Source organism: Mastigoproctus giganteus, chromosome 6 (assembly GCF_048544385.1).
Source record: "Mastigoproctus giganteus isolate SK-2022 chromosome 6, ASM4854438v1, whole genome shotgun sequence".
Lineage (NCBI taxonomy): Eukaryota > Metazoa > Arthropoda > Arachnida > Uropygi > Thelyphonidae > Mastigoproctus > Mastigoproctus giganteus.
This window is the reverse complement of record NC_143580.1, coordinates 159,693,854-159,708,883: the sequence shown is the minus strand read 5'-3', so window position 1 is coordinate 159,708,883 and position 15,030 is coordinate 159,693,854. Positions and strand designations below refer to the sequence as shown.

General features: G+C 36.5%; 1 protein-coding gene across 1 annotated transcript in view; it reads right to left on the bottom strand.

Annotated features, from left to right (window-relative positions):
• Adss (adenylosuccinate synthetase) overlaps positions 1 to 15,030 on the bottom strand; it is a 236,410-nt gene that overhangs the window by 142,715 nt on the left and 78,665 nt on the right. Inside the window, exon 4 of the mRNA XM_090375434.1 lies at positions 3,348 to 3,405. Coding sequence (XP_090231560.1) covers positions 3,348 to 3,405 — 58 coding nt within the window. The remainder of the gene's footprint in view (positions 1 to 3,347; positions 3,406 to 15,030) is intronic.

Genomic DNA, 15,030 nt, shown 5'->3' with positions numbered 1-15,030 from the left:
CGGAATTCAAAAGTACAAGGGTGTCAAGACTATTACTCAGGATTTCTAAGAGATACAAGCTAAAGGTTATAATGATTTATGCACCAAAATCGAGCCACAATGAGGAAGAGCTTGAAGAAATGTACACAGAAATTGAGTCTTCTAGACGAGCAGAAAACCCACTACACTTCATTATGGGGGATTTCAATGCTAAAGTTGGAAAGAGACAAAACAGTGCAGAAAGGGAAACTATAGGAAATTTTGGAATTAGTGAAAGAAATGAAAGACTTGTGGAATTTGCAGAATCTCGAAGATTGTCAGTAATGAACACTTTTTTCAAGAAAAGAGTGAGCAGAAAGTGGACATGGAAGAGCGCAAATGGATTAACAGCTAATGAAATCGACTTCATCCTCACTAACAGAAGATATATCGTGAATGATGTTAACATCCTGAACAAGGTTGTTGTTGTTCTTTTTTGGTTTTTAGGAGCATTAGCAATTAAGGCCATATTGCTCCGGGGATAAGCGGTGGTCATTCCCCGACCTTTCCACATCTTCCATATTTGGTGGTCACGGGCTCGAACCTCGGTCTAATCAAGAAGTGTGTGCTACGCACTGCTGCTCCTGCCCACCTGGCTACGGAGGCGCCTAGCCTAAACAAGGTAAATGTTGGAAGTAATAACAGAAGGGTAAGGTGCACACTTGATATAGGTGTAAGAAAAGAAAGGAAAAAAATGACTCGAGTAAATAATACGAAAGTCTTTGAGATAACAGAAGAAGAGAAAAAGCAGTATGTACTGGAACTTGAGAATTCAAGTTTGAGCTTCTGCAGACTGCTCGGGACCAAGATATTGACGAGGAATATTACAACTTTCTGAAAGTGATAAAGCCCAAGAAACCTATAAGTAAAAAGAAATCCAAAGAAGAAAAAATTAGTCAAGAAACGCTTGTCACGATGAACGGAAGATGACAAATGAAGAGCAAGATAAACAGTGACAAGGAGAAAATTGAGTTTACTGAGCTATGCAAAGCCATTAGAAAGAGACTCAGAGAGAACATAAGAAGATTTAACACATGAAAAGTAGGACAAGCATTAAGGGAAAACAAAAAGCTTAAATCGGCAGCCACGAGCAGTAATACAGAAAGACAAATGATACTGCAACTGAAGAATAGCAATGGTGTACTTATTAATAGCAGAGAAGGCATAATTCAAATAGCAGAAGACTACTTGAGAATTATACAAGGAGTGAGGAATTATGCAAATTAGTAACACATATGACATACCCGATATCCTTCCTGATGAGGTAGAACATGTTGAAGAAAATGAAGAATCAGAAAGCCCCAGGGGAAGATGAAGTTACTGTAGAGTTGTTAAAATTGGGAGAAAGAGACATGACACAAAAACTGGCAAGACTCTTCACAAAATGCATTAGATGTGATGGAGGAGTATAATAATGCAATCATAGTTTAGCTGCATAAGAAAGGAGATAAATCAGAAATTGGAAATTATAAGAACAATTAGCGTGTTGTCCCACATCTACAAGTTTTTCACAAGGGTCATTACTAACAAATTAGAAAGAATACTTGATTAGAATCAACCGAAACAGCAAACCCATGTTTAGTCTCTAGAGCAAAGTTTCCGGCATCCCCCTCCCCCATACTTCTCCTTCAACCCTAACCCAAGCACGGTACTAAGTACTATAGGTTCTAATACCTCTCGTGTTTGGGGTTCACATAAAAAAAAAAAAAAAAAAAAAAAAGCTGGCTTTAGGATTCTCAACTATGGATCACCTTCACATAATATCACAGCTAATGGAGAAAGCAAATGAATATAAAACACCATTATGCCTGGCATTTGTGGATTATGAAAAGGCATTTGACTCCATACAGCATAAGGCAATGTTTCGGGCACTGGAAAGACAAGGCATAGATACCCCATATATTATGATTTTGAAGAAAATATATGAGAACGCTACCTCCTTTATAAGAGTACACAAAGACAGTAGGAAATTTAAAATTGAGAAAGGAGTTCCACAAGGAGACACAATATCTCCAAAGTTGTTTACAGCTTCCCTTGAGGAAGCTTTCGACTGGTCGCAGAAAGGAGTCCATGTGAACGGAGAGTACCTAAACCATTTACGATTTGCAGATGACATTGTGGACATAAGCCACGATCCCAAAGAATTAGAGAGAAATCTTAGTCAGTTATGCAGAGTTATAAGGATTTGGACTAAAGATGAATATGGCTAAAACAAAAGTAATGATGAACAAGTATGCCACAGAAAGGATATAATGATTGAAAGAGCAGTATTTGAAAAGGTGGAGTCATACTTATCTGGGACAAGTCATTGGCTGTAATGATGATAAATGGCTGGAAGTCAAGAGAAGAATAAATTTTGGATGGATAGCATTCAGGAAATATAGTCACATACTGAAGAGCAATATCCCAGTTTGTCTGAAACGTAAAATAATGAACCAATGTATACTCCCCACCATGACCTATGATGATAAATGGCTGGAAGTCAAGAGAAGAATAAATTTTGGATGGATAGCATTCAGGAAATATAGTCACATACTGAAGAGCAATATCCCAGTTTGTCTGAAACGTAAAATAATGAACCAATGTATACTCCCCACCATGACCTATGGAAGTGAAACTTGGGAACTCACCAAAAGAATGGAAGAGAAGCTGAGAACGACACAGCAAAGAATGGAACGATTTATATTGGGAATCAGACGGTTAGATAAGAAGAGAAACACATGGATTAGGCAGCAAACTCAAGTAAAGGAAATTCTTATCAAAACTAAAGAACTAAAATGGTCTTGGGCAGGGCACATAGCTCAAAGACATGATGACAGATGGACTAAGAAAATAACAGAATGGTACCCAAGAGGAGCTAGAAGAAAACCTGGAAGGCAATGACAGAGATGGACAGATGAAATTCATGAGTTTGTGAGTAGTAAATGGATGGCCATTGCACAAAACAGAAGGAACTGGAAAGTTGCTGGAGAGGCCTTCTTCCTGCAGTGGATTGAAAATGGCTGATGATGATGATGAATACAGAAGAATACCCACAGGGAAATTTGAACAAAATATTTTCTCATATATACTGTAACTGTATTAATCCTGAACAATACTTTTCCTGAACACACACAGTACAGTGTCATAGTGTTTATGCAAATCTAGCTTAGGCCGCAATTTTTAACTATCCTCATCTTTTATATCCTTAATAATTAAATAAAAAGAAAAACGACAGAAAGCAACATTAACACAGCAATAATACAGGCAAAGAATCATAAAAAGAAATCTACAGAAGCAGATCAATTGATTTCTATTTATGTTCTTATAATAAACTGTTCTTCCCAAACCTTTTCTTTCCTTTCTCCTTTTCTTGCAGGCCATCAACAGCTTGGTGGAAGTCAAATACTAAACAAAATACAGTGTGAGTTTAGGATAAAGTAAATCAAGGAAGTTGCTGAATATTAAAATTAAAAATTTAGTCATTTTAAATAAGAAATAAATCGTATTAATTGTAAAAAATGACTTCTATCAAATTTATATTTAATATTTCCATGTCAGCTAATAGAAATTTGATTGGCAGGTCATCAGTGCGTGGCACCAAAACAACAGAGAATATATTTGCAATACACTACAGCTTTTCAATCTGAAGGCTGAGTATCGATATATCCAAGATACAAAAGTAGCAGTCATCATGATGGTTTGTGGGCTCTCTCTCTCTCTCTCTCTCTCTCTCTCTCTCCACATTCAAGATACAGAAAAAGGCCATATACTTACGACTACTCGCAAAACCTCTAATGCTGACTTGTGACTAAACACAGTAGAAATGAAGTGCCTGCAACTTGTTTTGATCACCAACAGGCATTCCAAAAAGCTTGATGTGCACCATAAAACCCAACATTATCAACAATGTAATGCTTTACATTGCAAAAAAAAAAAAAAAAAAACCCTTATCATGTGAATGCTACAGGAATGTTATATATTACAGAATTGGTACACATGTAATATATATGTTGCAAAAACATAAAACCTGCAATTTCCTACAAAATATTAACACTAAATAAAAAATAAATTATACTTTTTTGATTCGGCATACAAAGTATAGGTTGAAACTGTGAAAAATTTAAACACAAACAAGCTTTTGTTTTTATGCACAGTGGAATTAAAGCAGGGGGTGAAAGGGGCCCGCAATAAATCATATACATGGAAGTTTTCTTAATGAATTACTGAAACCAAATAAATTGTAATGTCATTTAAATCTAAATGACAATCAATTTAAGAAGAGTGATGTGCATTTCATTTCCTTTAGTATAATATGAAAACAGCCTCCATTTAGTAGATGACTCCATAATATATTCAAAATTTCGTAGTTGAGGATCCTCTTTCCTGGATTTGAACTGCCTTAGGTCATAAAGCTTACTGAAATATCAAACTGGGATGCATTCTCAAAAAGGTTGGGAATTATAGTGAAACAGAATCCTTATCATTGAGCTGTCAATGAAGAATCTTCATTCTGATGAATCACATGTAACATCCAGTGCACTGACAGAATTATCTATGTTGGTACATGACACAACGGATCCCTCCTTGGAGTAGAAAAGAATGAATTCTTTTTTACAGCCAATACCAAGCATTTCTAAAAGGTGAAAAGTATGTGGTTAAACTAAAAAAAAAATAAATAACTAAAATTAGCTTAGACCTATACAGTGATTGCCTACTCAGCATTTCAAAATACTCAATAAACGTTAAGAGTGGCAACAAAAAAGACTAAATAATGGAGTAAGAGAATGTGACGCCACACTTCTAACACTAGATATGTTTAGAAAGAAAAAACAAGTGGTCGATAACCTTGTATCAATTTTCCCCCTTCCCAGCTTGTGTACTAAGCTCTAAAAAAATTATCATAACAGTGAAGTTTGTAATAAGATCGTCAAATATCATTTTACAGTAACAACCTCCTTTTTTTAGGCAAAGTAATTAAATATTCCTTTCTCATGGGTACATCAACCAACTATCCAATCAACTTTGTTGATAAGTCAACTTCATTACACTAAGGTCATCATATCTCTTATCTTTGATTGTAAAGTCCTTTCCCCTATTCTTCAGGCCACAAGAGGTTAGCATCAGCCAAAAAAAAAAAAAAAAAAAAAAATCCCTCTAAATGTTTGTCCAGTTCCTCCTTAAATTTATTTAACCTATCACCTTCCACAATGACAGATGGAAGTTTGTTCCAGCAATTAACCACCCGCTGGCTAAAGGCAAATTTCCGCACATCAATTCTACATCTGTCCTTTCGTAATTTGAATTTATGCCCCCTTAGGTTCGTAATCTGAACAAGTGGAAGAATCCCATCAGAATTCAACGTGCTCAACCCATTCAAGGCCTTATACACCTCAATCAGATCACCTCGCAGATGCCTACTCTCCAGCCGCTGCAATTTGCAGAACTTAAGCCTCTCTTGGTAAGAGGATCCCTTCATTCCCCTCACCAATCATGTTGCCCTTCTCTGTACATGCTCAAGTTAATCTACATCCTTCCTAAAATAAGGCCTCTAGACCTGTATGCAGTACTCAAGGTGTGGCCTGCCCACTGCATTACACAGAGGGACAATCACCTCCTTTTCCCTGCTAGCAAAATTCCTGTATATCATTCACAAAACCCCATGACCTGCTCTGGCAGCCTGTCTGCATTGCTCAGAAAACTTCATATCTGACTGCACAATTACTCCAAGGTCTTTTTCATTTTCTACCACTAAGTGTAGTACCACACATTTGGTACGTTCCTCTGGGGTTACTTCTACCCATATGCAGTACTTTGCATTTGTCAATGTTAAACTTCACTTTAACCTGATACACTTTCATCAATACAAAACAACAGTGGACTCAACACCGAACCCTATGGGACTCTGCTAATAACATTAGTACATGAAAAGAAACCCCCACTGATTACCACCCTCTGTCTTCTTCCACTCAACCATCCTTTTATACACTGTAGCAACATACCCTTAATACCATTCTGCTCCAATTTGTACAGTCAAAAGCTTTCCTGAAATCCAAGCATATGATATCAAAATTATTTTTTGCATCCAGTTCCTTTGTAACCACATCATAATATCCAATAAAATTTGTCAGACAAGACTTTCTTTTAACAAACCCATGCTTTGTCTGAATTATTGTTGCAATCTTGTCTAGATAATCCTGCAATGGATCTTTAACTAGTCACTCCATTATTTTACCTGGAACAGAAGTTAAACTAACTGGTCTGTAATTGCTTGTGTCACACTTTGATCCCCCTTTGTGAATTGGGGATACATTTGCACATCTCCAGTCCGTGGGAACCTCCCCTGAGTCCAAGGATGCTCTCATAATTATGGCTAAGGGTTTGCTTAGTTGCTTTGCCGCCTCCTTTAATATAACTGGATAGATCCCATCCACCCCAGGTGCCTTTCTTATGTTTAACTTCAACAATTTCTCCTCCACTTTGCTCTCAGTTATTACAAAATCATTAAGCACCATGCTACAATTTGCTAACCTTCTGGCATTTTCAATCCTTAATAACTCCTCATGTGTGAATGTAGATGCAAAATAACTCATTCAGTTTGTTTGCTATCTGAGCAGGATCATCAACAGTCGAACCATCGATATCAAGTGGACCAATCTGATTCATCCCCTTCCTTTTAGAATTTATAAGTAAAGAAATCCTTGCTGTTTTTCTTAGCATCCCTTGCCAAAGATTTCTCGTAATCTGCCTTCACCTCCTTTGTGACTTGATTACAGACTTGCTTATATCTGCCATAGGCTTCTGTGTTGCCTGATAATTTATATGCATCCCATGCATTTTTCTTCTGTGTCATGAGTCTCATTAGTTCATTTGACAACCATCCAGGCCTAAACCTTGAACAATATTTCTTAATAGGTATGAAACGTTTAGTAGCTTCCACGATTAATTCCTTGAATGCTTCCCACTTTCCTTTCCTTTACCCCTGATGGTAATTATATCTTTAAGTAAATCCCACATCAGTACACTGTGATCACTGCCACCTAGTGGTTCTTTTATCTGCAAATCTTAATACACGAATGATCACTGCTGATACCAGATCAAGAGTATTACTCTCTCTGGTTGCCTCTCGAACATGCTGCTGCAGAAAACAATCACCCAATAAATCCACAAAAGTCTTACTAGTGTGCGAGTGACCAACCACAAGTTCCAGTCAATATCTGCGAAGTTAAAATCCCTCATTATAAGACATTCTGATTTACTAGCCCGCTGTATTTCTCTGTACAATTGTTCATTGTACTCATTAGGCCTATAACCCACTCCTACTCTTATTTTTGCTTTCGCAGTGCTTATGTCACACCAAACTGACTCAATATCAACTGGATGCACTTCTTTTGATTTTATGTTTTTCTTAATTAACAGTAAAACCCCTCCTCCCTTCAATGTATATTGGCATTGGCATTTTATTAAGTGTTTCTGCATTACTATAGTGCAGAAATAGAAATTAATGTTCAGTGGAGATTGAATAGGAAGATTCTGATGAGACTGTGGACCAAAGAACCTATCATTTATATTTTTGTAACTATTCACTTAGTCAACTTGGTCTTAAAAAATAAAATTTGGCTAAGGTAAAGAAAGCCAACACAAGAACTAGGGCAAACTACAGACAACTTATGGGACAAACTGGTTTGCCACTAACGCAGCTTCGTGCTACATGCTCGGTAAACAGGCAACAAGTGCTATTGGTCTGGAGCAAACATCAAGAATGATACAATAGACTTTCATATTATCGGCACCTTCGGGGATTCAAGGTACCGTTATTTCGATTTTTCCATTATCCACAAAGTTTTATTTTTAATGCATTTAATGCAGAAATAATGCGGCCAAATAAGAAATAGAGATTAAGAATGCAATTTTATTAACCTCACATAAACATGTTGACGATCCAGTGTTACATTCTGCCATTAATACAATTCTGTTTACATCCCCTTTATATTTTCTTTATTATATAAAGTTTAGTCTGCACAGGTAGCACAGTGGTATCTTCACCGTCCTCCCCACACCGGGAGGAAAAGGCCTGGTATGAATCCCGTCGATGATGTGAGGAACTTTTTTAGGCTTTTTTTTTACTCTGTGGCTGAGTTAGTGGGTCTTTAGTGTAGATAGCAAGGTTTATTCAATAGAAACTGGGGTTTTTCGTCCAGCAAAACAGGCAAATGTTAGTTAGTTAGTTATTTGGTTTTTAGGAGCATTAGCAACTAAGGCCATATTGCTCTGGGATATGCGGTGGTCATTCTCTGACCTTTCTGCATCCTCCATATTTGGTGGTGACGGGCTCGAACCCCGGTCTAATCAAGAAGCGTGTGCTACGCACTGCTGCTCCTTCCCACCTGGCTACAGAGACGCCACAGGCAAACGGAGCAGAGAATGCATACAATTTACAGACACAATACACATGGGTATGTGAATTAACATTCCATGTGACCCTAATGTAATATTTTGGATTATATCAAGTTTGTCACTAAGCTTTAATGTTGTTGTTCTTTTCTTTTCTGTATGAGTCTTATTAACTTTAGGAGTCATAGTGAGGGGTTTTTAATTTAAAATAAATGTAAAACAGCGGTATAATCTGTGATATCAGTACAGAATTCACTTTGAAAATGGCAAACGTAAAAAAATACAGTAATCATGTGACTTGCTGTTTTCTTTTTTTCAGCACTGCAATACATCCAAACTCAATGTGCCGTTATTTCGACAGTATACTGTATATTGATTGAAACATAAGTGCGACAGACGATGCACTCATCGGTATGTGAACACGATAGACGATAACATCATAGCGTAAAGTGACTGATGTATGATAAATATATATTATATGTATGAAGAATCTTTCTTTTTTCCTTTGGTTAACCTTTAGAACAGGGTACATACTCCAGTATATTTGGTTAAGCTGTGGGTTTTTTTTAATGGATAAATATTCAGCTAGTGAAAAAGGGTTAGGTCAGCTCACACCACTAATTTGGGATGGATTCAAGAGAAAAACAGTGTCCGTAATCTTTAGTCTGCAGTATCGTATATGGTTGCAGTTTTTTCGCTTGAATTAGTCCTGAATTAGTGGAGTAAACTAACCTAACCTTTTTTCACTAGTCAAACATTAGTTTAATAGAAAAAAAGCACAGTTCACCGGTACTGCAATTTTATCAAATATACTGGAGTGTGCACCCTGTTCTAAAGTTAACCCCTTCTTTTCCTAATATTAGGTTTGCAAATAATAGGAAAAGAAAGACAGATTCTTTACACACACACACACACACACACACACACACACACACACACACACACACACACACACACACACACACACACACACACACACACACACACACACACACACACACACACACCATAACACCAATCAATCACTTAATGCTATGATGTTTCATCCATTGTGTTCACACACCAATGAGTACAGGCAACCATCGCATAACACGGTTTCACTCTAACACGATTGATAAATTGTGGAAATCCTCACACAACACGGTATTTATATAACACGGTTTCGCTCTAACACAGAGAATTTTAGTAAACTTCACATGACAGAGTATTTTTGAAATCCTGCTATTATGTTGGATGTAATTTTTCAACATTTCCACTCTTTTTGAATCCCTGCTGTTGACTCTCTAGTAAAAAAAAATTGAGAAATCCCTGTATTTATTTTGTTGGGAAATTCCCATGTTACGTTCTATGCTATCGAACTTGTGCTTGTTGAACTTGTGGGAAAATCTAGATTTCAAAGTTTTATTACTATTGAATAGAACACCAGGCCATCCAAATGTTGAAATTATGTTCCTACCACCACAGTTGTACTAGGTTAATACTACTTCTTTCATTCAGTCATTCGATCAAGGCATTATATCCACCTTTAAAACACATTAACATCAGAAAATTGTTACAATGGATTTTGGAAAAAAATTTATTCAGAATCTATTGAAGTAATGGAGGCATGGAAACATTTCTCAATTATGGACTGTATCAGAATCATAGTTTTATCGCTGAAAGAAGTAAAACCGTCAATGTTAAATGTATGGCCGGAGTCAGTTTATTCAGGAAATATGGTCGATGTGATAGTCGGTAGGAGGGGAAGATTTTATTATATGACTAATGAAACCCTCGTGGGTAGCACAGTTGATAGAACCACCCTCCTCCTCACACTGGGTGGAAAAAGACCCAAGTTCGATTCCCATTGATGAAAGGAGAAATTTTTATGGGTCTTTTTCACAACGTGGCTGAGTTAGTCAGTCTCAGGCGAGGATAGCATGGTTTTTTTTTGTCCAGCAAAACAGAAAATCGACCTCAGGACACACACAATTTATAGACAATATACACAGCGTAACATGACCTTAGTAGCCTATGCTCCTAAAAAAAAAAAGATATGATTACTAAAGATGTTCAAGAATTACTGGTAGAAAAAGAGGCTGGTGAAGCGGATTGGGTAGAAATGGCATCTGAGGTAAAACCAAATCAATTCAAAGGATGATAGTGCATACAAAAATTCTAAACTTCCAAATTTTACACTAAAAAGCGTAAGGGAAGGCATAAAGTAGCCGAGTAATTAGAATCTTATTTTTTGAATGCAGATTCTTGAATGAAAGGAGCCCAAAATTCAAAGGGGAGCTTCAAAAATGCTTAGTTCCATATGATGAAATTCACAACGATTTATCAAGCAAAAGCAAACAAACCAGATTACTGATATTTTAAAGAGAGGGATACACGAAATCTAGAATGGTGTACTTTTGTTAGCTTTTGTTTTTGTTAACGAAATAGTGTATTTTTGTTAGCTTTTGGAACGTAACCCCCCCTTTTCTACTTTTTCTTAGTCCCGTATAACATGGTTTCACACAACATGACATTTTATAGGAACCTAACTACTGTGTTATACGAGGGCTACTGTACATCGTCTGTCACACCTACATGTTGATCAATATATCATTCTCGACTTCTACTACAGACCAATAGCATGCGTTGCCTGTTTACCGAGCATGCAACGCAAAGCTGCTGTAGCAGCAAACCAGTTTGTCCAGTAAGTTTCCCATAGTTTGCTGTGATTCTCGTGTTGTCTTTCTTTACCTTCGCCTAAAATTTTAATAAATAATTTACTTTTTTTAAAAAAACATAACAGGAAACAATTTCAATAAAATCCATTAACTCTTCTTTTTTCTACTGGGATGTAGTGGTGTTAAATCTACACCAAAAATTGATCTTAAAATTGTAATATATCTATTTGAATTATAATCAGTGCAAATTTTAATATTCCACCAGTATGGTTTTAACTTTTTGATCTGCATTTTTCTGACTGCATCAAAAATGGAAAAATCTGGTTATAAAAAAAATCAGATCTCACTATCAGGCAAAGTCCATCAAGCACTCTTAACAAATTTGTAGAATAGCGATAAATGCCTGCTACAGATACAGAAAGTGCACTGTAGTGTTCTTCACATAGCTTTGGGTTTCAACTTTCTGTTTCTATCATTGTGTGCTGAAAGTAAATGGAGGCACAAGACAATTTACAATTTTCTGTGTAATAATTAGCATTTTACAATCCAACAATCTTCAATCTTTACAGTAATAATTTACAGTTTTCTTACTGTTAGCAGACATTATCATCTATATATCCGATCATGTAAATTAAATTCTTATTTCAATTTTTGCTTTTCCATTTTTCTTACATTGTCTAGGTTTATCGATTTTGTTAGAAATCAATCATGTTGCCATTTGTATAGGACTATACTAATATAAATATTAAAAAACAGCAAGAGCTACTTTTTAAGTAACACAACTGTAAGCATTATGTCAGTATTACCATAGAACTAAAACTTCAGTAAATGATTTTGATCCATTTTACAACTGCAGTGATTCAAAGTTTAAAAACTCACCAGTACTGGTAAATACGAAAATAATGTCAGTAATACAATCCTAGTTTGTGTTATAATGCAGGACATTTTTTTAAATTGTTCTAACATATCAAACACATCTAAGAAAGATTCTATAACAATATGTTTTACAATCAATTTAAGAAGAGTGATGTGCATTTCATTTCCTTTAGTGTCATATAAGAAGTGCATGCCAGTCATAACTTAAGTCATGACTTCTTTTACATACACTTCTATTTTGCACATAACATAAGTAAAAACTTTATATATTATATATTTATACATAATTAATATCATAATAATATATTTTATAAAAAATAATTCATTATGAGTAATACAAAATACTTTCCTACATGTAGTAGAACAAAGTGGCCTGAAGATTTGCAATTTCAATTTGGCACTGTAACTAATTTTTAGAAGTTAATAATGCAGTTTCCAACGATAATTTTCCTAGAAATCCTGTTATTAGATCAAGTATGTATCAAAGAAAGAAATAACAATATGGATTTCAAAAAATTCTTTAAACAGCGTGAACTTTTTCCTTTACATGAAATGTAAAGCAATTGTGAAGTTTATTCCGTCTGACACCAGTTTTTGGCAGCTTATACTGGGAGTATTAATAAATAATATTTCCAGAAGTTTTGTTACCAGATAAAATGCACATCCAAGAAGACATTAAAAAAAAAAAAAAAAAAAAATCTATCATGAGTGGTATTCTTTTTTAAATTTTTTACTTAATGTAACACGAACACAGTTTTCTGTTTAATAGGAGGGAATATATGATAAAAACTTTGTGGATTAAGTCTAGACTTGGAGGATTTTTCTTAGCATGGTCTACCTTAGTTAACAAAAAAAAAAAATTTGTTTTATAAAGATGAAATTCATTTGAACAGAGGAGGTGCAAGAGTTTTTGCTAGTGTCATTGAGGATGCCTTAAGGGCTCAGGGAAAATGCTAATTAAAGGGGTTATAGGGAGTCACTGGAATGACACAGGTTAGTGAAATGGACCAAAATCACACTTGGACACTCCTTGTGAGTACTACTGTACAATCAAATAGTGTTCTAGTGTTCAAAAACCACCACTCACACACAACTGGTAAAAATAAACAAAATTTAATTTGTAGTAATATCTGGAATACTGTAAATAACTTAAACCAAATTTCAGCTTTTGATTAGGTCAACCAAATGCTGATATAATAAGACTAACAGACACATGGTGCCATCAAAAGACAAAGGATGAAGAATTTCATTATGGTAAATAGAGAATATCCAGGAGCACTACGCAGGGCACAAGGAGAGGTAGTGGGGGGGGGGGGGAAGATGCTCGTTATTAAAAGGACTTGAAAATGATCAGACTGCATAAATCAGATCAGGTTCAGATAGCTGTTGATTCCAAGTAGTGAGAGATGACATGTAGTAAAGAGAAGATAATAATCAGAAAGTATTTACCTTGACTTCATCAATATGCTTTTGATAGTTCCCAATGATGCTATAGACCAAACAATTCATAGCAAAAATCTCTATAGGCAACTTCATATTGCCACTCACAGACTGGAAATCATGGAGACTAGCAATACATCGTGGGGAAACAGAGCTATACGGATGACTGTTATTTATTCCAGCATGCCAGAGAAGTTACAAAGGGTGCTAACATCTTAACTTGGTTCTCACCAAGAACCCACACTACATTCAAAATGTAACAGTAAAGGAACCAACGGCAGATAGTGACCACAATGTTATAAAATAGATAGTATCAAAAGAGATTTCTGTGCTGAAACGAAAAGGAGACAGCTTCAATTTCAAGAAAGAGGGCTATAGTAGATGGAGGTATTACTTGGGCTCTGTTAATGGAGAGAACTACAAAGGGTACTAGGAAAGTTTTGCAATATGACGCAACAATGAATCACAGGAAGCTGCTTGTTGCTGCATGTTGAGACATGTTCATACGTGCATAGTAGCAGCCGCGCCAAGTCAATGGGCTCAGTTATTCATTAGTAGTGAGAGTGTAAAGTGCTTGCGATGGCATCGTGGTCACGAAATGAGATAAGGATAGTTTTGCGGTATAATTTCGTGCGTGGTTTAACCATAGACCAGTGCTTAGAAGAAATGACTCTTGCACTAGATGATGATTGTCCACATCGTACAACGATATTCAGGTGGTATAGAGAATTCCAAAGGGGAAATTTCACTCTGGAGGATTCTGAGAGGCCGGGAAGGCCACGAACGTCAGTTACGGAGGAAAACGTTACTGCTGTGAGGAAAATGCTTGACGAAAACAGGCGAGTGACCTACGAACAGATAGAGGATACTTTGGGCCTAAATGCACCAGCAATTCGTTCGATTCTGTAAGATCATTTGCACGTGAAGAAACTTTGTCCTCTCTGGGTGCCGCATCAACTGACTGAAGAGCAGATGACACGACGTGTGACTTGGTGCCGGGAGATGTTAAAAAAGTTTGATAAGGGACAATCTCGGTATGTGAACAACATCGTGACAGGTGACGAGACTTGGCTGTACAATTACGATCTGCCGACCAAGGCTCAAAACAAAGTTTGAGTCTTTGATGATGACGACACACCCGTAATTGTCAGAAAATCCCGATCTGTAAAGAAGAAAATGATAGCTGTATTTTGCAAATCGAGTGGAATTGTGGAACGTGTCGTTTTGGACACGCAGAAGACAGTCACAGCTAAGTGGTATACTGAACAATGCCTGCCTAAAGTCATTGGATCTATGAAGAACCTGCGGCCAAAGTCAAGAATGGACACCTGGTACCTCCATCACGATAATGCTAAAGCTCACCGTGCCAAAGCCTGCACCGAATATTTGACCACGACAGGACTGAAACTTCTCGAGCACCCTCCCTACAGTCCAGACCTTGCTGCCTGCGACTTTGCACTGTTCCCGCATGTGAAAATGAAGCTAAAAGGGAGGCGGTTTTCCAGTGATGAGGACCTTCTACGGCCTTGGGACAACGAGTGTGCTTTACTCCCTAGTGAAACTTGGCAGAACTGGTTTAAAGATTGGTTTCGGAGGATGGAGAGGTGTATTGAATGTAGAGGAAATTACTTTGAAAAAATTAAATAAACAAAGCTGTATTGCAAAA